The sequence below is a fragment of the Contarinia nasturtii genome, unplaced genomic scaffold, assembly GCF_009176525.2.
Source record: "Contarinia nasturtii isolate CC-2019 unplaced genomic scaffold, AAFC_CNas_1.1 Cnas_scaffold_993, whole genome shotgun sequence".
Taxonomy (NCBI): domain Eukaryota; kingdom Metazoa; phylum Arthropoda; class Insecta; order Diptera; family Cecidomyiidae; genus Contarinia; species Contarinia nasturtii.
The window spans coordinates 1,090,639-1,114,982 of NW_022198340.1; the positions used below are offsets into that span (position 1 = coordinate 1,090,639).

The 24,344-nt window shown below is 34.5% G+C and overlaps 2 protein-coding genes across 2 annotated transcripts in view; both read right to left on the reverse strand.

Annotated features, from left to right (window-relative positions):
- The window catches only part of LOC116343238 (UDP-glucuronosyltransferase 2B20-like), a 3,415-nt gene extending 1,571 nt beyond the window's left edge, over window positions 1–1,844 (reverse strand). The window contains exons 1-6 of the mRNA XM_031771196.1: window positions 1,556–1,844; window positions 1,235–1,472; window positions 928–1,155; window positions 793–866; window positions 471–705; window positions 313–408 (exon numbers count right to left, since the gene is read on the reverse strand). Coding sequence (XP_031627056.1) covers window positions 313–408; window positions 471–705; window positions 793–866; window positions 928–1,155; window positions 1,235–1,472; window positions 1,556–1,558 — 874 coding nt within the window. The 5' untranslated portion in view covers window positions 1,559–1,844. The remainder of the gene's footprint in view (window positions 1–312; window positions 409–470; window positions 706–792; window positions 867–927; window positions 1,156–1,234; window positions 1,473–1,555) is intronic.
- Window positions 1,845–3,945: 2,101 nt separating this feature from the next.
- The window catches only part of LOC116343286, a 41,630-nt gene continuing 21,231 nt past the window's right edge, over window positions 3,946–24,344 (reverse strand). Inside the window, exons 2-3 of the mRNA XM_031771273.1 lie at window positions 6,237–7,820; window positions 3,946–6,105 (exon numbers count right to left, since the gene is read on the reverse strand). Coding sequence (XP_031627133.1) covers window positions 5,809–6,105; window positions 6,237–7,820 — 1,881 coding nt within the window. The 3' untranslated portion in view covers window positions 3,946–5,808. The remainder of the gene's footprint in view (window positions 6,106–6,236; window positions 7,821–24,344) is intronic.

Consider the following 24,344-nt stretch of genomic DNA (forward strand, 5'->3'; position numbering starts at 1 on the left):
TGAACAGATTTTTTCTAAATTCTCATACATATAGTACATATAATTATGATTGAAATGTCAAAAAAACTTTTTCTCAAAGTGTCCCCCGAAAAAATTTCTTATGAATAGGACTCAAGAAAAAGTTTACAATCGTAGTGTCCCTCAAATTTATTGCAAATGAAAATGGCACTTAGGAAAATTTACATGAATCTTTTTTGTAGGGACATTTTAGTTTGAAACAAATATTCGGGACACTTTCATTTGAAATAATTCTGCGGGACACTCCAGTTTGAACCAAAATTAAGTTTCATTATTATTCTTAACCATTCAAATAAATAACACCATGTTTTGCTTCGTCTATGAACTTTTGGATGTCTTCTGGTAATAGTTTGCTTGGTTTTATGTGAGCACCACCAATGTTGACCACATCTGATGAAATTAACAAATAAAAATACGTTTGCTCTTGCGAAAAAATCAATTTTAAAATATACTTGGCATTGATGGTCGGGGAGGTGAAAGAGCTCGATGTGTGTTGACCAAAACCATGGACACATTACGTAAGATGTCATTCAACGATGGCAAAGGTGCCAAATGAGCGAAGTACTTTCTTGTGTGCTCTTCTGCTGTTGGAAGATATGAAAATTCTCGCACTGCCCAATCATACGTGCTGAGAATGGCATTGAACCATCTTTCATAAAATGACATATTATCTGAAAATGGTAGCGCCTAAAAGTAAGGAAAAAGATATTAAATTGGATCGAAGCAAATATTAAATTCCAATTTTCAAAATTTTCGGTAAATTTTAAATTTTACCCAATGCGGAACAATACTCAATGGAGTGAATAATCCTTGTTGCCGATCGATGAAATCTGGAATCCCAACCGGACCTAAATAATATGTATTAAATGGATAAAAAGGGAAACAGCAAAGTATCAAATTAAAACTCACAAATTGTAATGATGGGCGCTTTAAATTTATGTGCAAACATCAAAAAGCTATCTGCCCACCATTCTTCATTGATTATCAAATCAAAGTGCAAACCAGTGCTGTGAATTAACTTTTGTACGTTTAAATTCGAGAAAGCATGCGTGGTCCATGATTTTGAGAGAAAGTTAAAGGAATTAATTCGCATAAATGTCGAACTACCAGCCATCTCTAACCACTTTTCTTGACTTCCTGCAATTTATTCATTCAAATCATATTTTAAATTCTTGATTTTTTTTTTTTTTTTTTGAAGTTTGAAATATTTGCTCACCAATTGATTCCATATCGAATGGTGGTTCGATCAATACTTCAGTATAATTGGGTAAATTTAAATGTTTTAATGAGTTACTAGTCAAATATGTAACTTCATGCTGCCGATCTACCAGAGTTTTCACAAATTCTGACATGAAAAGAAAGTGACTTTTCCAAACAAATGGAGCCAGGAACAAAATTTTATAACCATTTGTAATGGTTATACAAATTGCTATCACCAAGAAACACTTGAAATTCTTTGGAAAACAAATAAAAAAAAATTAAGTTACTATTCAGTTCCAACAGTGTGCCTGTGCACAAATTATAATTTTCATATTACCATATTCAACCTAATCCACCTTTTTTATTTTATTTTTCAAACAACAATGCGAGTAAACGCAATCGCTAACTGAAGAAACACACGAAAAAGAGCACAGTTATTAAAAGATGGAGATTTTTTTGTTTTAAAATTGAATTTTATTTAGCATGCGTAAAATGACAGTTAACTGGTTATACTGCTTTAATTGGTTTAAACGGATAGTCTACTATTTATGTTAGATATAATTCGTAATTTTCATACACACAAAGAAATTATACAATGAAAAATAGATGGTTTGTCGTATAAAATTCGGAACTAGTTGACACTCCGAATAAAATTGTATTTTTCCATCTAATTTCATACAAAATATCGTTTTTGTGTATTCTCTTTTATGCGAATCTTCTTTAATCTAGTTTTCGTTGTATTACTTCTCTGTGTGTATTAACCCTCTAATGCATTAATTTTTTTCGACATGAGAGTTATTTTTCTATGATTATTTTCGTTTATAATTCTTTTAAAAAAATAATCGAAATGCAAAAAATCCCATAGTTTACTCAAAAAATGCTATTTTCAAAATGCTTGAAGTGTTATAAACAAAGGGTTTGATCATTTTTTTTTTGTCAAATTTCTGTTTTCGCGTACGTCTGTGTTTATAATCAAACAACCGCATAACATACGCTTGTCAAGTGACCGGCAAATGAAATACTGACTGAACCCTGCTGGAAATTTGGCCCTTCGTTGATTTTTTTTTTGTGTACAGGAAAGTACACATCTTGTACAGATTGGGGTATGGATCATATACACTAGAGGGTTAAACTGAATCACGCAACTCAATTCGATGTCAAATATCATGATGACAGCTACCAATATCTTAAGTTTAATGTAAAACCACCAATAGAAATATTACCAATTCCATTAGGTAGTGATTATTAATTTACAATTTAACCAACAGTTGGCGTTGCTCGATGTATTTTAACTAAAATGTTGACATTTTTTATTCAAATTTATACGTTTAAGATCATGTGATTCATCAAAAAACCTAAAACAGAGTTTGAGACCATTAAACAAGGGAAAAAATCGTTCAAAACAAACCATCAATTGGGTAGCCGAAACTCCTTACCTTTTGCTTTTTTAATATATGGAATACAAAGTAGTTCTAAAAATATGGCTAAAAAAACATCAAGTAAAACTGAAATAAAACGCACAATTGTGAATCACAAAAAATGTCTCAATTTTATTCTTCGTTATTAATTATTTCATTTCGTTTTTCATTCAAATACAAAATGTAAAACTGTGTAGTTCTATTTTTGTTTACATATCCTGAAATAATTCACAATTTACAAATTTAATCTCTGTATAAAAACGTATATGTTTCGTGTGGTTTAAGTGTTAAGAGTATCAATCTGTGTCACTTATTATTTTCTTCATCTTCTAAATGTATAAAAAACAAAGCATGATTTTATAATTTTTTTTCATCTTCTTTTTTGTCTAGTCTAAAAAAATATACAAAATCCAACTCATTTTGCCAGTCTTAGCCCCTTTTCGTTCCACATCTTCAATACACTTTCTCTTAACTCTCGCACCATGTTTACTTGCTACAAATTCAAAATGTTTTACTTAATTTTCATAATTTTAAACTTTTTTTGTATTTTTTGTTTATAAGAATGCACAATCAATATATAGAAGGTGGTTAAATACAACAGCATTGCTGAAGAAATGAATATTAGTGTATTTTCGTAATATTTTTTTTGTCATAATTTTTTTGCATTTTTTTTTTCTTTAAATTTTAACATATACAAAAATGTTTAATTACAAAGATTATTTTAATTCATAGTTTAATTGTTATGTGTTTAAACTAAAGAAAAAAATGCGGATAAAGTCGCTAAGAATGAATGATTAATGCATATAAAATTATGTTAAGTGTTGTTCTTGTTATTATTCATTTTTTGTTTGTACTATTTTCAAAATGAAAGATGTGAGCAAAAATAATGATGAATATTAAAATATATAGTTGAGTTTGCTGTTATTGTTGGCCGTCATTTTAATTCAATGTTTATAATCTATATACAGAGAAATAGTTACGACGGCAAATACCTGAAATGTGTGTGTGTATGTGTCAAACGTTCATGCTTCTTTGCACTTAATAGAAATCATGAGGCTAGTTACTATATCCGAAATAGATAAAAAATACTGTATCGGCAAAGAACTGTCTGTGTTGACTTTCTACTGATGAAAACTCATTTTTATGAGGTATTTGTTTTTTATATCGTTTGTATTTAATAATAGTATAAAATGTCTTATATGTGTTCATCATTTTCATATACGAATATTCTAAATAGTACTTATTTAAAAAAAAATTCATCAAATTTATCGAAGTCAACGTAAATTTTGTTTGTTTTGCTTGTAATTTGTGGCAAATATAATGTTTTATTTTATTTTTCCTGATTTAGTGATGGAAGTGGACATTTTTTCCTCGCTATGTTTTTGACAATTTGAATTTCGGTATTAAGTCAGTTATATTTTCTTTCATTTAAAAAAAACGGCAATTCAGTATGACTAGTTTTTATAATAATATAATAAACTTTTAATTTGACATTATGCTTCCATATAAAAACATGTTTAAGTAATACTAAGGTTTGAGTAATGTGATTTTATATGATGAGCCCATGTAATTGTTGTATGATTGCATGGTTTGGATTTACTTTTACATATATTTATTCCAAAATTGATCGAGATCGAAAATTTTGTTCATACAAACGTATTTGAATTTTTTTTTTCTATTTTTTTCAATATGTCGAATTTATTAAGTAAAAACTACGATTTTTTCATAAAGAAAATTGGTTTAATTGAAGCTATGTTTAATTTTTTTTTCGAATGAAAAAAGAATGTTACTAATTTCGATGAGCGTGTCTTTATGGGACAACGACTTGTATTTCGAATTTTTCCAATGAATGGGGTTAATAAGAATCGATACTAAATGTTTCCTATATTCAACCGAATTGATTTTTTTCTATATAAATGCTATTGGATTGATATTTCGACTTAATTAACTGTGCAACTTGGATTGATGCACTACAAATATTTAAACGCTGAAGAAATAAATATGTTGTGCTATCGTTCTTTCTGAGTTGCTGGCAGTAGTAGTAGATGACCATTTTATGGTGTGAAACAAAAAAAAAAGATTTAAAACAAGCAAGAGTCGGAAGTTTTGAAAATCAAATATTAGTAAATCGAACACAAACTGCGTCACATAAAATTATTTCACATTTAATATCAAAACTTCAAAATCTTGGCAAAAAACTTCATTTTTTTAAGAAAAACAAAAAAGATTTGCCTATTTTTTTCGTTGAATGAATTGTTCGTTTCAAAACTATTTTCACAGATTTTCCTTTTCTAAATGTTTCATTTTATTTGAATAAATCTTTTCAATCAGAGGGAAATACAATATTATTTTATTAAAAAAAAAATGAATGAACTTATTCAATTGAAGGTTTTCTTCTTCATTTTGTTGGTTTTTTTGTGAACTTTACACAAACAGATATTTAGGTTATTTCACTTTAACGTACAAAAAATACTATATTTTATGACAAAATAGAAATGTTCATTAACATCTAATCTTCTTCATTTCATAATTTTTCATTGTTTCCTGTTTCCCTTTCATTCGGTTCTCTTTTTCTTTTGTTTGGAAATTCAATTATGCCAGATGATATTGCGCATTATTACAATTTCAATGTGTATTCTCTTCACATTAGCCCGTAACTGAATGAGTTCAATTTACAAAAAAAAATATATTCAAAAAAAAAGAACTAAATGCATTTACAGAAATGAAACTAAGTCGTACGAAAACATATCCTAAATCTTAAATTTTAATACAAAATTGGATTATTTCGTGGATATAATGTGTGTGTGTGTGTGTTTGTATGGAAATGAAAAATAAAAAAACTAAAAATTAAAAAAGAAATAATAATTTTTAAACTAAACATAATAAAAAAAAAGTTCATAGAAAAAATTGAATTTGAACTGTATTCATATTGTGGTTTGTTAGGTGTATTAGAATGAAATCATAAAAAACATGATTTTTACAGAATTTCACCAAAAAGTAAAGGTCTCATCTTGGTGCATCGATTCGCATCCATTTCCATTGCGTCGAATGCACAAAGCCAAGACCAAAATCACAATAAATCTTAACTTAAGTAGAATCAAATAAATTGTTTTTTGTTTTTACAATGCGTTTTATGTAAATTATCCCTCACATATGTCATTGCAGAGCATATTTACGCTGTTCGGTTGACCAACATAACCTTTCGTCGATTTTGTTGCTGTTGCAATAGTTGATGTTGCATTGGGCCAGCGTATGACGTCTTTTGGATCAGTTGTGTAGTACCATTTACATTGTTTGCAATGCTGAATGTTCGTGCTGGTGCGATTGAACAGTTGATATCAAGTCGGGCCCGTTTGGCCGACGGTTGTACTTCACTTTCGAAGAATTCGGTTTGACCATTTTCAGCGTTCAATGCAAATTGAATGGATTTCGAATCTTCAATGTCAACCTCGTCAAACATATCGGATACCTATTCGGAAAAACAAAAGCAAAACAAAGAACTGGTTATTTAATTTGAATAATAGGAAACAATGCATTCAAAAGTTGAAAATAACATAAGATTCTTATCACTGTGTTTAAAGGATTGGTGTGGTTACTTACATCAACATCGTATTCGGTTTGACTGTTTTCTTCGTCGCATGAGTCGACTTCAGGTACAATGTTGTTAATGATGGACTCGTCCAGTTCATTTTCTGGTTCCGAATCTTCGGTGTCGTCTGGTTCAACGTCACTATCATTCAAGCTTCCATGTTTCATTTCGCCACGTTCCAAAGCCGGCAAATTCTCTGGAATAACCATGGCCTTACGTATGGCCATCGGATCTTTGCGTGACCATTTTTGAACTTCTTCGTCCATTTTTGCAATTTTCGATGGATTCATTGCCCACAAGCATCCTTTGCGTTGGCCACCATTTGTGGCTGGCTTTTCAATTTTTTCAAAACATTTGTTCAACGATAAATTGTGTCGTACGCTATTTTTCCAACCATTTGGCGCTGTCTTAAAGTACGGAAAATGTTCGCACATGAAACTGTAGATTTCCGATACGGGCAACGATCCGGCTCTTGAATTTTTCAATGCCATCGCAATCAAGCATGAATATGAGTATGCTGGTTTCGGGAATTCGGGTCCGACCACTTTCATTTTAAGCGGTTGTGGCTTTAGAGCCGTGCCATTTGCAATAGCATGCTGTTGCATGGTGGAAAATGTCGTTGTATTCACCGATGTTGTCATTGCATTTGGATGGGATGTTGTTGCAATTATGGTGCCTTTGCCATTTTGCACAACAAATTTAAATCCGTCGGATGTGATTTTTGTGTCATCACTAGCAATGATTTTTCGTTGGAACGTATTGTTTTCATTGTTGTTGTTATTAATGATCGTTATATTATTGTTGGATGAATGAACATTTGGACTAGACGATCGATGGATTTGTTGGTTTTTGAGCTGATGAGCGGTTGTAATCACATTGCCATTGGTGGTGACAATTTTTGCATTGCTATTATTTTTCAACTTGGTAAATGCAAGACTATTTGCAAATGTTAGGCCGCCAATGCCCGGTGCCAATTTGATTGTATTGGCCGGCGTTGATGGCGTTCCCGATGTAATGGTCGGTTTGAATTGCGTAAAGATTTTTTCATCCTTCATAATTTCACTGCTGAGATCTTTTTTAATAGCCTCGACACTGGTGCGTTGTGCCTGACACAATAGCGATTGCTTCTTGTTTTCTTGCACCACCGGCACTTTAATTATGTTCGGCGAAAATGTTAAATGGCTCTTCTTCTCCTTCGGACTGGGCAACGGTGAGCTGCTTCGCTTGAACGTGTTCGTATTGAGATCCAGTTGTGATTTATTCGGTGAATTAAGCACATCCGTTGTAAGTGTTCGCGATGATAAACCAGCTGATATATTGTTTATGACTGGCATTACCGAATTTGGATTTACACAGGCTCCAACATCCGCATACATGTCATGTGATGATGATGTTGATGACCATTTTGGGCCACCCAACCACGGTGCATCGCCATCATTCGATGTTTCCAAATCAAGTGTTGGCAATTCACTCATCAACGATGAAAACTCACTCGCACCACCAACCACTGTCGCTACTTCAGTTCGAATATCAATGTCGAGCATATCCTGCATTGAATCCGAAATGTAAAGGTCCAGAATTGGACATGAAGAATCCTGTATTCACACCAAAGAAATCGAAAAAAAAAAATTATTAGTGATTTTTTAATTAAAATTTCCATCAACATATTTGGTTTACATGTTTGATAAAAAATAGCAACATTATATTTCATTATACATATTTTTGTTACGGCCTGAGGGCAGTAACATGCATTTAGCTCATAAAAAATGAAACATGTGTAAATCATTTATTCATTTCAATTTTTTTCTCTTTTGCACTCTTCAACAATTACCACATTAATTTCCTATCGAAAGCCAAAGTTAAATACATTGCACATGTTCAATGCATGTATAAATATATTCATGCCTTTTTTCTGCTTGAAACAATAGCCAAAAATCAATAAAAAGTAAATCAGACAAAAGGGGAAGCCAGACGAAATCGATAAACATTCAAAATTAACATGTACGAAAGTCGAAGCTTACTCAATTGAATGCAGTTCACGTATGGTCATTTATGAACATAACAATTTCCCCAACTACAAACGGCTACAAAAAGCAAAAGACATTATAATAAGCATTTATTTTACCGTAAACTCCTTTGAAACGTTTACATTTGGAAAAAAAACGAATATTTTTTGCAACTGAAAAAATAGACTGTAATTTCTAGGAATGCGACGATTTTGGTAAAAAGGAAATGAGTAAATGGCGAAGAAAAAATGACGAAACTTTCAAAAGAGTCATTAAACACAGTAAGAAAGCGGCCGTAAATAATACGAACAGACGAATCCTTAGAAATTTTACAAAAGCGAAACTAAAAGTGTTTAAAACATATTATTAGCATGTGATTTGTAACGCATTGCCAACTAAGTTAAATTGCTCCATACGAATATACTCTGTGTGCATGTGGTGTGTGTGTACACGGTGTGTTCATATTCAAATGGAAAATATTACAATAAGAATGAGTATTTTTCGAATGGTTTTTTAATCCCGCCAAAAATGTCTCTGTTATTTTTACTCTGAACTGTATAAATGTTGAAGTACACATGGCTGCAAACGATTGCATGTCTTTGCGTTCCAGTGAAGATGATAAGCACATTTCATGCTGGTAGTAAATGTTTGCTTCACATTCAATTTTTTTTTTCTTTATTGCGCTCTTCCTCTCTTCACAACGAAAATAAAAATGAACCCGGCAATGCTCGCTCTCTGCATTTTGGATGAGTTATTGCATTCATTCCAACCGACGAAACGAAAAAAGAAGAAAAAAAAATGTTCTGCTCAAAAACGTGATAGGAGCGTATGTGTGTGCATGTGTTGGGTACATGTTTGTTGAAAGAAAGAAACGAGCAAAGAGAGTGGCAGGAAAGGATCTGAGATATTTCAAACGTTTTATTCCTTTGCACACTCTCAGCTCTTGGTCCTAACATTCATCGAAACCCCATGTACACACAGATGGCTGCAGAGAAAAATGAGAGACCGAATACCCGGTGTTTTTATTACTATGTATATACATAGAACGGTTTTTATATAAGCCCGTACACACACATGCACATCACTGCGACTGTGTGTGTAACACAGAAAGGCACACGGACGAGCGCGCCTGTGTATGAGTAACGAAAACTGAAATAAGGTACAGTCGCGCCAAAATCCACTAAAAATACGGTGTATACATATAGCGCACTCTTTTGTCAATCGATTGTAGCACGTTTTTCGTATGTATGTTTATTTCGGTGGCCTGCTATGTGCGTATAGCATGAATTGGTTTTTCGTTCAACGGTTTCAAATTAATGAAGTGAAATTTGGAGTGGACGGCTATCCGACAGAGCGAAATGACGATGAGAAGGATGTGGTTCCTTATTCCTATTCGACGTTGATTATTATTGAAATTATATGCGCAATTCGGGTGAGGAATTCTTTCTTTCGACATTCATTTTTTTGTTCATATCCAAATTGAGCATAATTTAGCTCATTTCCCGTAACGACAATCATCAAAAAACACACAGAAAAAAAAATCCATTTATAGAATTCTGTCGAACTGAATGCGGTCACAAGAAAGATTGATTGAAGACTATGTAACGAACGCATTCATTAACACTGTCGGGACTGACATTCTGAACAAAGCACAGCAAAACAGAAAGAATGCACAAGAAAAATCAAATCTCATTCGATGGTCATTTCTTTTCTCTTTTTTTTTCTTTTTGTGTATGTGCTTATTATTTGTCTGAATCATCTTCATCGGTATATATGTGTGTATAATAAATATTACGGGTTGGTATTTCGGTATTTATTTTGCTTACATCACATTTACAATAAGAATAAAACAGACAGTCGTTCGTTTTTTTTAAAGCGCTGAACTTTCTGAGCTAGAATTATTTCTTTCATTTGTTGATGTTTTTATGATGGCACGAGATCTCTTGCATCCAATAAATACAATTAGAATTCTTCGCCTCTCTCAACTACAAAGTGGAAAGACTGTATGTCGGTTATTTGCAGTTGATTGCGCTTCGAGTACGTCGTTTGTACATTTCTTTTCTTCTTTCTTTACAAACAAAAAAAAAAAACAGCCAAAAACATGCAACTCTTTTGTTGCAGCGCTGATATTTTCCCGCTTGGAAATTTAATACATGTGCTGTGCCGCATTTAAGGAGTAACCATTGAAAAATTGCAGCTTCTTTGCTCGCTGTAATGACGTGATATTGTTATCTTCTCGTTTCGGTGAGTGTGTGTGTGTGCGGTGCCAAAATATCGCATGGCTCTTTGTTGTGCGAATAGCTGTTTACCGTGCCAATCGATTTGGCAAAAAAGATTTTCTTACACCACAACAATAATAATAAAGGTAATGATAACGGTGAAAGCATGTGATAATGCACGTTTTAGGAAGGAAAAAACTAAAATAGCATCTTAATAGCATTTCACAGGGAACACTCTCATAAAAAAACAACAAAGAAAAAAGAAATGTTTTTAAAACAGAAAAGCACATTAAAGTGCATAGTAAAGCCGAAACCAAGTTGATGTGTATTGTTTCATTGTTGCCCATTAATTTGGTTGAATGTCTTAAGGCATTTTCGTCGACTTTGGTGTTTAGCTTTAAATTGGATTTTATTGTGAGGTAGTAGTATACTATCTCAAAGAGTTAATTTATTGTATAGTGTTGGCGCACTATACCGATCAAGAATGCGAGATAATCACATAAGATTTTCGAGCAATTATCGTTTAGCGTGATTGGATTGACAATGGCACACAGTCTACTACGAAAAGTTCAATCCAGGAATTGAGATTGAGAAAGAAGTAGACATGCATAATATGCTTCTTCCGTCGACAAATTCGAAACACGCTTGAACACAACGCGAGCCGTATTATTTGGCCACAAGAACAACAAAATTTGAAATTGGAGAAACATGTAAAACACAATTACATTAGACAATCCGGCTTTTGCATAGTCACAATGTGATTGAATTTTAAGAAAGACAGTGAACATTTTCAGTTTTTGCACGTAATTCTCAATTGTCACATTTTAGATAAAAACAGAGAAGTAAAAAGCATTTCGTCTCTGTGGCGGCATTATTCAAACTTTGTGCGATTCGCCTTCAAACGACGGAAGAGTTGAACGTTGAAGTCTGCGCCACAGCTGAGATGCTATGCGAACACGACAAAGCGAAAAAAAAAACAAACAAAATAAACATGACAAAAACACAAGACAAATGGATACAGTCGTTCGCGCGGGAACGAAAAATGTTTGAACATGAAAATCAAACTCAGAGTCTTTGGCATATTTGCCCCGGCGTGAACGTTTGTTTAGTGATTCCAATCCAATTTTCTTATTCGATGTATAAACACCAGACATTCGATGTGTCGTATATGTGTACGCCACTATCGTGTATGCAATGCCATTGCACATGTGTGAGTGCAAGCGAATTCTTTGTTTTTCCATGGGAAACCTTCAATCAAAAACACTCAGACAGATTTTATGGGTTTTTCTCATTCTTTTCTCATTCCAACAAGAAAATGTCGCGCACGAACAAAAGCGCATTCATCATCGTTTGTGAACCATCGCCTTTTTGGCAGCAGCATCGAATCGCATTTTTCTGATATGTTGCTATCAATATTGCATATACATATTTTTTTTACATCTCTCGCTCTAGATGCATTCATTCGAATCGGTTTCTTGTTGTTTCGATCCGTCGACTCGTTGACAGCACGAATTGGATGCGATTCAAAATACAACGAGAAGAATTAAAACAAAAACAAATACTTTAATGAATCGAAAAATAAGCGAGATACATTTGAAGTTGAAACAAGGCAATAGCAGACAAATTGATTCGAGTCGTTAGATCAACCATCAACCCCAGTCAAAAAATAATGCCATAAAAAAGTGTATGCACACACGACTATACAAACTGAATGAATACTCAAAATGTCTGTATTTGCTCCGAATGTGTGTGTGTGTGTCTTTTGAATATTTTCCAATTTTCATTTCACTAATTTGGACGAGCATCGTCACTGCATATAACAGCATTGAATAAAATCATACACACAATGTTTTAATATAAAAGCGAATGGGATTTTATTGAATCGTGCCGTCGATGCCGACAAAATGTTCATTGCGCATGCACATGAACTTAGGGTGGATACCCTCATGTTTATTGCTTGTAATGCTCGCAAATGCATTTGTTGTTGCATTGTCGGTTGCTCTGCTACGGATCGACCGACAGTTTTTCCTACCGTATTTCGTATGAAAAAAAGGAACTTTATATTGTTCGAAGGGTTTTTTCCCATTTTCGAATTCAAACAGTTTCGATCCGTTGTGTTTCGTATTCATTCCCGTTTGCAGAGGCCCTTTGTATAATACGATATTTTTGTACAAATATACTTATGCGCGCGTGTTTGTGTATGTGTGTGTGTTTGCAGACCCAAAAATTTCATTGCTTTTTCGTCGGACTGATGATCTGTCGGCGGTGCGGTGTAACCGTACACACAGAATCTCATTTGGTTTTTTTTTCATTTCGGTTGCCATTGAGTGAAAGTCTGAACATTTACCGTGTATACTGTATAGACATCACCCCTTCGGTCTCGCAACTCTTCCGATAAGGAACAGGAAATTCAACTTGGAAACGACGGCCAAAAATTCACATTGTGTGATATGGATAAAAGTGTCATATAGGCACCACCGTAACATGGATCTTCATGTGAAATTTTAATAATAAATTCAAATGTCAAACCGTTGAAAATGTGTGTGTGTGTGTTGATTCGAAAACGGAAAACGAACATCTCGCCGAATCGACGTAGGATAAGAAAGGAAAAACATATATGGATAAAAAATCTTGTTGGGTTATTTTGAAATTGACGTTTTTGGTTTGAGGCATAAAATATATTCATGTGGGCCGGTTTTTTCACTCTCGTGACTGTACAAAATGTTCGTCAATCACTTGAATGGCTTAATTTAATGGACGAATTTTATGATAACATGTCAATATTTAATGTTAAGCATTTCCACAAAATCGAAGCAGATATACAATGTAAATACCATTCATAATGGGGTTTGCTCGGATATTTTCCATTCGACTTGAGAAATTATTATATGATGCTACAAATTGCAAAGTTTTTACCATATATCGCATTTTGCACTTTCCAAGTTTCAGATGTGAACATGAACGTGTCAATTTAAGATTGTCAAGACGACTTTTTTCTCTCATCCTCTCTCTCCCTCTCCCTATCTTTGTGTGGATTTTATTGCATTGACGTCCAAATCGTTTAAGTTGATATGAAATTTGGCCTTTTTTCTTCTTCCACTGTCTGTATATCGTATCAAATTTCGAGTGGCAAGCGAAGCACATCAACAAATCACATTCAATTTGCTTAAATTAATTGATAAAGGCATTTGTGAAGCATACTACAAAGACAATAACATCCAATTCAAACCAGATAGATTTTCGGTATGAATTTCATGATTTATTTTTATAAATCTTATGCCGTAAACTTCATGCACAGGTGGCTTGAAATTACCATTTTATGCAAGAATAACAGCATAGAGAGTGTATTTTCGAACTACCTATTTACGAATAACAAATATTCAGAATAAACACTTGAATTCATTTAAATCGCAAATGATCTCATTCTCTCGGAACGATACGGAATTTTATCTCGAATTTCTTGTTATTGCATACAATTTATATAGCAAAATCGTACAAACTACCATGATTACTTATCGTATCAAAACGATTTCAATGTGAAGAGTCTTCGCCACATTAAAATATAACAGTTTTTCTTTAAAAGCATATTTCTCACTTGACCTGTCACCGTAACAACCAGTTGGAAAACAAATAAATGTTTAGTTGAAATGCAAACACCATACACATATACACATCGCCTTGATTATGGGGTAAACATTTATGTTGCACAACAAAATGTTCCCCATTTGTTGACTTGAAATGAAAGTGCGTCGAGATGATAACGGTAGCGAAAGCAGTCTTTGTGTGTAAAAGATTAAACAATAGCTACGTTACCGTTTACATAAGGGTAAGAAGAATAATGCGATTTCAGGCGTACAATGTGATGTGTGGATGGTGCAAAGACACATTTTGCTTGCAGTTGTTGTTCAATTTTGTTTGTTTACTTAGATGAAATCCTCTTGAGATTACGACACAGTTGTAGGGTCGATTTAACGATTTTTTTTTCGCATTGCACTTGAAATTATTTTTGGAAGCGGTAATTTTGTTCTGACATTTTTTTTCTCTTGCCATGAAAACAGACACTTCTCGTTAGCTCTGTTGTTTTAATTAAAAAGTTCCGAGAATATATCGTCACGAATTTTTTGAAGGCAACTTCTTAATATCGGAAGTTAATAAATTCGATACACTCGTTTAATCAAGTTTCGTTCTGAGTGTCTTTAATACGCATCCACTTGAATTGCTTTGCTCAAGTTTCACCAGTAACTTTTTCATTGACCAAAAAAAGCCACATGTTTCACATATAATTTGGATAATTTTTGTATGGATATTGGCGACATATGTTTTCGATTTATGGTTAACAAGTTTTCGGCAGAAAAAGAGAGGCAGAAAGAAAGAGAGAGACGGAGAGAGCAAAAAATCAAGTAGTAGAAGAAGAAGTAAAAAGCCATTGTCGAATTTTCACACGATGAAGCACACAAAGTTTGCTTAATTTGGACTATGTTGAGAGAATTATGTTTGCGAATAAAAAAAACGAATGTACTGAGAGCAAACTGCGAGATATGCATGAGTTTGTCAGTATACAATTGCCGCTCTATCTCCCCGCTGAAAGTGTGAGAATAGTTTTTTCATTTGAAATAGTAAAATCAAGATCTTGAATGCAAGAGCTCGGCATTGCAGCGTTTAGGTTCTTTTTTTATGTTCATGATCTTGATCATCAAAACAAAAAAAAAACAAAACTTTGCATTCAATTTTATCGCTGTTACAATCACGACTATAAAAAAACCAAATGCGTTCGCGATGTGCTCGTGAACGATGCAACTTTGCTCATTCGTTCGTTCGTATGTTCGTAATGAAATGCACATTTTCTCTCTGAACAAAGCCATTCCGAGAAACATTGCGCAAAACAAGAAATTATACTCGTTGTAACGTTGAATAACAGAATGAAATGCGATTCGGATTTTTGTTTTCTTCGTTGTCTTCGTCAAGAAAGACGTGCGACTGGCAGAGAGAGAGAGAGAGAGAATGAGATAAAAAGAGAGCGGAAGAGAAGGCAAACAAACGAGATGCAATTCACCAGCCAACACACACAATTTTCGATGCTTGAGCAACAACAATGGTCGTAAACGAATGAAGATGGATTGGAACAAAATAACGAACGAAAAATATATATAATAATAACAAAAGAAAAGCCAAGAATCAAAACAGAAAAGAAACGAACGAATTTTGTTTCTGTTTGCTGCAGCAGCAGCAGCAGCGCCTCAAAGGAGTGCTGTACTGCATGCACATTTCGACATTACTTTGTGTTTTACCGAGAATAAACCATTATTACAAGCAATAACTATTTTTCTTTAAACGAAACACACGAAAAATTTACATGCACCGAGGCTCTCAAATTCACTCACTCACACAAACCAACCAAAATGATTGAGCTGAAAATGAATGAACAAAATACGAACAACAAAAGTAAAGTAAAGAAACAGATCGGCCACAGATTCAGAATCAGTTTATGTTTGTTGCGTTGAACGAAATCGACGGACGACGAAAGAAAAATAAAAAGAGTTTAAAAAAAATAATGTATAAACAACTGCCATAAAAAGAAAAACTTTTAAATAAACCCAGAAAATTCAATCTGGTTGAAAGGAGGCTGAAGGAGCATAAAAATGCAACTGAATTTCATTTGCGGTGTGCACGCCAGCTCGATCTTGTTCGCTCTCATTGCATTTCTTGTTTTGCTATCGGGAATCGATCGCGTTTGTTTGTCATTGCATTTATTTTAAGTTTTCTCTCTGTATTTTGTATTTAAGGTTAATGGTTATTTTTCCTAAACATGAGATCAACATTATTTATTCCGAGCTTAGGCTATATGATGTGTGTGTGTGTGTATGTTGTTCGCTGTTGCATCGGTCGCGCCAATCGGAATCAATTCGAATTCGATACGTAAATCTTATTCCAGTCAGATTGGACAGAAAATTGCATACATTAGGCGCACTGAAATCGACCGCCTAACACAACCAACTCGACTCACAAACCTATATTATATCTGTTGGCTTTCTGGTTCAACTGTGTGTATGGCCCGAACGTCGGGATCGTTTTTTTTTTATTAAGTATTTTTCTTGCTTTATGCTCTTGTGCACAATTCTTGTTTTTGATTTGAGAGAAAGATTTGCTCTGTGAAATTATCATTAGTTCTCGTGCATTTTCTGTTGCTGCTTTTCTCTCTCACTCACTCTTTCTCTTGCTAAATGTCGATCTCACCTTTCTCAATGTGCACCGAAAAAAAAAGAAAAGAAAAAGCACCAAGTCAGCTACTAACAATCAACGCAGGAGAAAGACAGAACAAGAAAGAGCCAGAGAATATAAAATGAAATAATATCACGATCATCATCGAAGTCAGTCATCGTGATCGTTCTTCACCAGTGCTATAGCTCAAAAAGAAGGCTAAACAAAAACATTATACACAATTTATTAATCAAAAAGTTTGTGAGTTGCATTGTTTGGCCGTGGCACAACGAAAGCCACCACCGCATTTAATGTGAAAGAGAGTGAGATAGAACGAATATGAGCATAAAATCGCATAGACAATGATCTTAGGTATAGATTCAGTGCACATGGAAATGCAATATACACAGCACACAGAAACTGGTTTCGATCCAGAAAAGTAATACACGAAAAAAAATGAAACAACACAGTAAACCAAGTACAGAATGAACAACGAAAAAAAGAGCATAACATAACAACGAAGAGAAGAGCACACAGACACGAACAAACTAAAGAAAAAAAAGGAAGATAAACAGCCATCACACGAATGGATAAAGTAAAAAGTAAAGGGCAAAGTATAGACAACACAATAACACATAAAAGTTGAAAAATGAACAAAAATAAAATAAAATGAACAGAACTAAAAACGATCATCATCATCGCCATCGTCAGTGACGAAGAGCTATGGTACCATCATCATTGCAATGACTGGTTTCAAAAAAACTTTTAGCTACGGAATACCACCGAGTCGCACATCATTCGAAGTCGGCAATGTTGCACTGAGAATGAACGATAAAAATGGATGGATGGAACGAGGCTAGATCGCATGCAACTAAATAAAATATATGTTCACATCCATTTGCGGTGAAGTTTCCATTCGAACGAAAAATTGTGCATCGCAATACAATGAATTAAAGGTAGAGAGAAAAAGAATCTTTCTTCTTCGGTTTTTTTGTTGGTTTTTTTTTCATTTCTGCTACGAATAAAAAAAAGCTTAAGAATACGGCAAACAATACCTTTGCCATTGAATTTTCGAATCTTTGAAAGATTAAAAGAGAGAGAGCGGGAGAAAAATTGGTTTCGGTTCATTTGAGTAGAGAGGATGCTGATGCTTTGATTTAATGCTGCATTTTTTTCTCTCTCTCGTGTGTACGGCTTTGCTTGCGGTTTAATATTCGAAAAACCAACGCAAACTGGAGTAATGTGTATTCGGGCAAATATGAAGGGGATATAATGATTTATGAATATTGAATCCATCACAAAACAGCAAACCCTAATGAATGTTTAAAAATCCTCTTTCATTTCAGTAATAAGGTTACATAACATTTTCATTTCCTTTTTCATTGTTCAGCAAAATGAGCCGACAAAATGCTTCGTTTATTCGCTTGAGTCGCATTCACACACACAACCTGTGTATGTATCAACCGACAGCTTAATGTGTCAGATGTAACTGGAAACAAATAGAATTCTCATCCGAATCCATCTCACATTTCGTATTCAGTGATGAGATTTATTTTGCGTGCATGATACCACAACACAATGCATTACATAAACCAAACCAACTGGAATCGGAATTTTTTTCATCAACCTACTGAGAACTTTTTGATTCAATAATTTTGTGAGTGGTTTTTTTTTTATTCTGTTCTAAATTCCGTATGCGAGAGTGTAGCATGTGTTGGCTAAATAGATAGAAATCGAAAAGAATTTCGCATTGAAATGTGAATTGAAAAAGACACACATTCATAAAATGGGTAACGAAGTGAATCAGTAAGAACAGATCGCGCGATGAGTAAGAAAACGGCCGAATGAGAAAGTAATGAAAATAATCCAACCTTAACCTTATTCACCGAAGCGAAGACCATTTTCTTGACTATAATGCGACTGTTGCACAGCCCAACATATTTGGCTGTTTACAATTGCAATGCGATGGACGGACGCAAACATCAAATGCACACTCGCATACAATAATTACAAATGAAACTATTTTCTGCTGCGAAAACTGACATTTTATTTGTCGTCATTGCGTGTTGTCTTTTTTCTTCTTCTTTTGGTTGGCAGCAAAATTATGTTGGTCTGTCATTGTCATTGGTGTGCAGATCACATGTCATTTGGTGTTCCAGTTTGTGAGGTAAATACACAAGTTGCCATCATAATCGTTGAAAGAATGAGCCGTTTTTTGGGTTTCGGGTTTGTGGTAACAAGGAAAAGGGAACCAAATTACAACACCAACTGGCTGACTGACTTATACTCTCTGACTGTGAGTGTTTGTGCATACAATACCCCATTTTTATCACACATATAATATCAATTAATGCGCCTTACACCTGGCTGTGCATATGCTCACCACGAAACACCGAATGTTTAACATTGCATGAAAAATTGTTGTCAACATAATCGAGTTTCATTGGAAATGTTGTTATTTTGGAAACGCTTGATCGTCAAAATGAGTTTTGTTTTTTTTTTCTCTTCTGGCGTTTTTGGTGTTTATTCGTTCAGAAAATACGCTTTTTGCAATTTATTTGCCAAAAATGAAAACGATAATATATTGCAGTAAACGTTAATTTCGTTTGTACACGCGATACATTTATCGAATCAATGTGCAGCTTGATTGAGTGATATTAGTGAATTTATGTATTAATTTTTATTGCTTTCATACATCAGTGCCAGAGATAATTTTCAAATTTTGGTTTCTTTTGGACACATGCAGCGTTTTCTGAATGACATCATGAAGGCGCTTGCACCTTGCCAAACACAAACGCATTCACACACACACCATTGGTGTGTAAGACGTGCAATCATGATTGATAATGCGTTGCAGCTTGTGATATGGCTCGTGTCTTCGTGCCTTGAATTCAATTAACGAGCATATTGATTCTGCGTTGAAAACAAGCTGCCAATGATATAGTAGCTTGATGAGTGCTGTTCAAGGTTGCTGCTGCTGCTGTTTTTGCTCGGAAATGATCTATTAAAAACCTATCATTTCAAGTGTGAAGCATTCAACAACTGAAGACAATATAATTGCATTCACATCCGTTGCGTTGAAAATGCATTGTAATACATCGTGTACACCACGAAAATTACCGATTCCCAAAAGTCATATACACTATCTTTCACACAGCCACACAAAATCTCTGCGCGTATTTTACTGTTTATTGTTTAAGATTTTCGATTTTAAATAACCATTGGAAATTGGGTTACGGCAGTTTTGTTTTTCTTCCATCATTTGCTATACTGACTCAGTTATTTTCCATGCAATTGTTACTTCGAAGAAGAAAAAAACACAAACCGAATCATTTCTCTTCTCGAGTAGGAAATGCTAATGCGAGATGTGCATGAAGAAGAAAAACAGAGAAGAAAAAATTATTCTTTTCTCTGCAAGTCGACGCATTCAAACGAAACACGTAAATTGCTTGCTCGACAAAGTGGGAATGGAAGGTGAAATGGAAATTAAATTAGTAACAAAGACAAACACAAGAACCGAGCTACAATCGTTGCGACCGCGAGAAATAGTCAGAAATGAAACAATTGTAACTCTTTTGTATTATTTCCAAGAATTACTTGTGGTCAAGTCATTCAACCAGAACCGTTTCTCTCTTTCTTTTGCTCGTTTGTTGCTCGAATGCAGTTCGTTGGCAATTGAATCAGATTCTTGATGAAAATGTGGTTTAATCTTGGCAATTTCCACGCTAGTTTCAATCGCTTTATGTCGAATAGTGTGTTACGAGAATCAAAACTATGCACGCACTCAGTGAGAGTGTTATTTAATCTTCCCGAAAAAAAAGTAGAGTGACCATGAAGGGCACAGCACTTTTTTTTCATTTGTTTTCTTACATAAATTGTAATCATGTTTCGATGAATCGTTGGTTTCGATGGTGGCTCAGCATGAACCAAATGTTTCATTTGCGCTTGATGTTTCGAATGATTGAGTTAAAGTTGCTTCTCATTTTTTTTGCTCTCTCTCTCTCGTTCACAAGACATGCTTTAATTACATATCTCTTTTTGATGATCGACAGCAGCAGCAGCAGCAGTGCTGTGTTTTCAACCACGACTAATTTCAATCACTATCGCTCTAGTGCTTTGCCACGTACACTCTATGGTTATGGTAATTCTTCTTTTTTTTCGTTCTTAAAAGCAAATTATTTTTCGGTTCAAATACAATTTATTTTTGTACATTGTAACAAAGAACTCTCCTCATTGGAGGTGAAAAAAAAGAAGAAGAAGAAGAAAAAAACCCAACCAAAGCAACGATCACTCACAATTCTATAGGATGAATGAACTCTGAAACATTCTTCGATTTCAATACATTCGCACAAGTACTCGCATACATTGCCGTGTAATAAACCGCAGAATTGAATTTGAGAGAAGAAAAAAAAATTAGAAAAGAATGAAACAAAAGAGTACATAGCAAGCGTACACAAAATCTATGTGTGTTGTTTTTTGTATGTACTCGCGCGCTGAAAAACACGTTTTCCTTACAGGCTAATTTCGCTTTGTGTGTACTTCAATCGCTTTAACTATTCCAAAAAACCAAATTGTAATTATATATCATGGCACCGGCAACGAACGAAAAACCGCCACTCTCATTCTTCAAAACTAACCAAAATTCTATTTGGAATTTTTCGTGGTTCTCTCTTACTATCACGATTCTGCTCTCTTCCAATCCAACACACGATTCAAATGTAGCAGCAACAACAACCACGTCGACGACGTCGCTCAAAGAAATAACATATATCAGAATCCATGGTAATAATAAATAATAGTACACATTTACATAGAGCAAAAATTGCCGACAAGGTTAAGGTTAGCATTGAAAAAGCCTGAGATATAAACACAATCGCTCCCATGAACAAGACACACACACACACTCAACTTGTGCCATATGCGCGATGTTGGTTGGCATGGTACAACTGCTTAAATCGCAATGAAAGCGAAACGAACGAAATAAAACAACAAATACAAGACAGCACCATCCCAACAGCACCAGCCAGCACACCACTTTGCAAACTATGTGTGAAGACCGGCAAAAGTAAAGTCCTCCGCTTTGTTCGTTTATATAGAAATATTTCGCAGTGATTGCCAGTACTGCCGTTTGCTGTCTCATCGTGTGTTTTTTTGGTATTTATTATGTACGTAACGAACAAGTATGCGTCTATTAAGCCATTTAGTTTATGCTATGTATCTTTGGAATTATGTGTGCTTGTGAGCGTGGATAGAAACATTTCATTTAAGTTGAACAATTTCAAGAGCAAGGCGAACTAATATAGCGAATAAATCCGTCATGCTGGTTGAATACTATGCCATTTTTTTTGTGATTTTTTATTTGGATTCGTACACCATAGAGCACTGGTCCGTGTAATCGAAACGGACATTTGATGTTGTCTATTTTTGTAAAGAGACGATTTAAACTCCTCAAGAGAAAATCCACATAATGTTATAGCGAACACGTTCATCAAACAAGTAGCGCCAAAGAACAATGGAAATACGGAGAGCGAACAAAAAAAATCGGAGCACTTCTTCATTATGTAATTTTGATCTTGTTGTTGGATGATTTTTTTAAAGTTTAAATCATCTTAAAAGTTTGACGTTGCTAAGGAGTGTGATTTTAATGGAAAAAAAATTCCAATAGGAAGAAGAACAGTTCATGGCACTGAATTGATTATATCATGAGAGAAAAAAAAACAAGAGATTGTGAAGGGTTTTATGTAAAATTTGTGTAGTAGATACGGTGTAAAACTGACGCGGCACAACAAAGTTGAGAGATAACGTATAAGTGTCGGCAAAACGACAACTGTAATTCTATTGAGTGCTTGAGCGCGTTGCACGTATTTAACGCGATTATTCGTTGCTGATCATATGATGGATTTTCAGCACGAAGCCACCGAAACACGTGAGAACACGAGAAAAGGCTTTCACTCTCGATTTTCGCATGCATATACACTTAATAAGAAGTGAAAATATACTTCTTCGGTCACACTGCACACATTCTCAACATGATACCCGTATATGCATTGCAGAAAATGAGAAAGAAAAGCGAAAAAGCGAATTAATCGAATTGGCGTTGTTTAAAAAAAAACGAGAACTGCAGTAAGGTGTGAATAGAATTTGTTATTGTGCCCTGTAGCGTCTGCAGACTTATAAAAAATGCAAGCAGAAAAAAACGCACGACAGAATCGTCAAAATGACGCATTTTTTATTGCCCAATTTCAAGAGCAACAATGTTCGACACGGGCAAAGCTCAAATAACTTTCCTTCTTTTTATCACATATACACGCACACATCCACCCACTGTGAATTTTGCGTTTCAACACGAAATGTACATAATTTCATGTGTTTATTACGGCGCTTATTTTAGCAATTGAACAGGTTTTTACGAGTGCAAAATTTGTCTCTCTTCAAATTTGTCAAAAGAAGAGTGAGCTGTTGCGGTTTTTTCTTCTTTTCTGTTTTCGATGCTGATTCTTCTATTGCAGAAAGATCCTTTTTGCCATTTCGAGCGAATTGCTTGGTCTCAGATGCTTATTTATGGTTGGCGCTTTCGTTTATGATGATTTGCACTTGGTATATGTTTACCTTGTTTTTGAATTACAAATGCCCGATTTTATGTGTTCGCTGAATTGGAAATGCACCAGCATGCTCTAGACAACAATGCCATCACTCAAAATTAACAAAGAACCCAAAACATTGAAGTCAGTCGCTACATAAAAATGAAGAGAGAAGTAAAAAAAAGTAAAACCCAAGTACGTTTGCATTTCATGCGAAATTCCTCATTGAGCACACCGAAAGTGCACAGGTTTCATATACTTTCATTTGGTTCGTCTTTCTCTTTCTTCGTATGCTGGTTTGTTGAACCATTGTGTGTCATTGAAAATTCAATTGTACAAATGCACTTTTTCTAAATGTTTAAACAAAAGAATATTTGCTTGTCTCGCATATCTTTTCAGTCTGTCAGGTATTTTCTACCTGTTGATTTGCCACTTCGAATAGGATTCTGGGTGGTAGTAGACACATAAAAAATAGCATGACATTGTGTTCATATGTGATGACGACGACAACGACGACAACGACAACTATTGCAGTGACAACTCAGCTGAATAATTTCCCTCTTTTTTTTCCTCTCGTGTGGATGAGAGCAAATGACGACGACAAGAAAAAGCTGGAAATTACAGAACAATTTGGATTTAAATGAATTGCCATTGTTTGCAATAGCGCCAACGCGCCCGTTGACAATACAATAATGCTCATCCATTTGCACATTTCTTTCCTCTTTCACTGCATGCGATGCTTCTTTTTGCTCGATTCGTTTTGTTCGCCAGCTTAGCTGCTGCCAATTCACATGTCGTCTTTTTTCTCCCTTTCCATTTCAAGTGTGCTTGGAACCACAATTAGATCCTTTTCTGCGAATGACTATGTCTGGCACTTGCACAACAAAAATGGGAAAAAAAGTCGCCGAGATAACATGAGCACATTGTTTTTGTGCAACTTGAATTTATTTTTTGGATAAATGCGAGAGAATATATGCGCTTTCGACAAACACATAAAATGATTGTAAAAGTGAATTCGCACACGACTCCTTCAAAAATGGTTTCGTCGTAGATAGAGCGTGTCTCCTTAGGTCAAGCACCCTCCGGGCACTGCCTCGGAAAAATTCACATCTTGT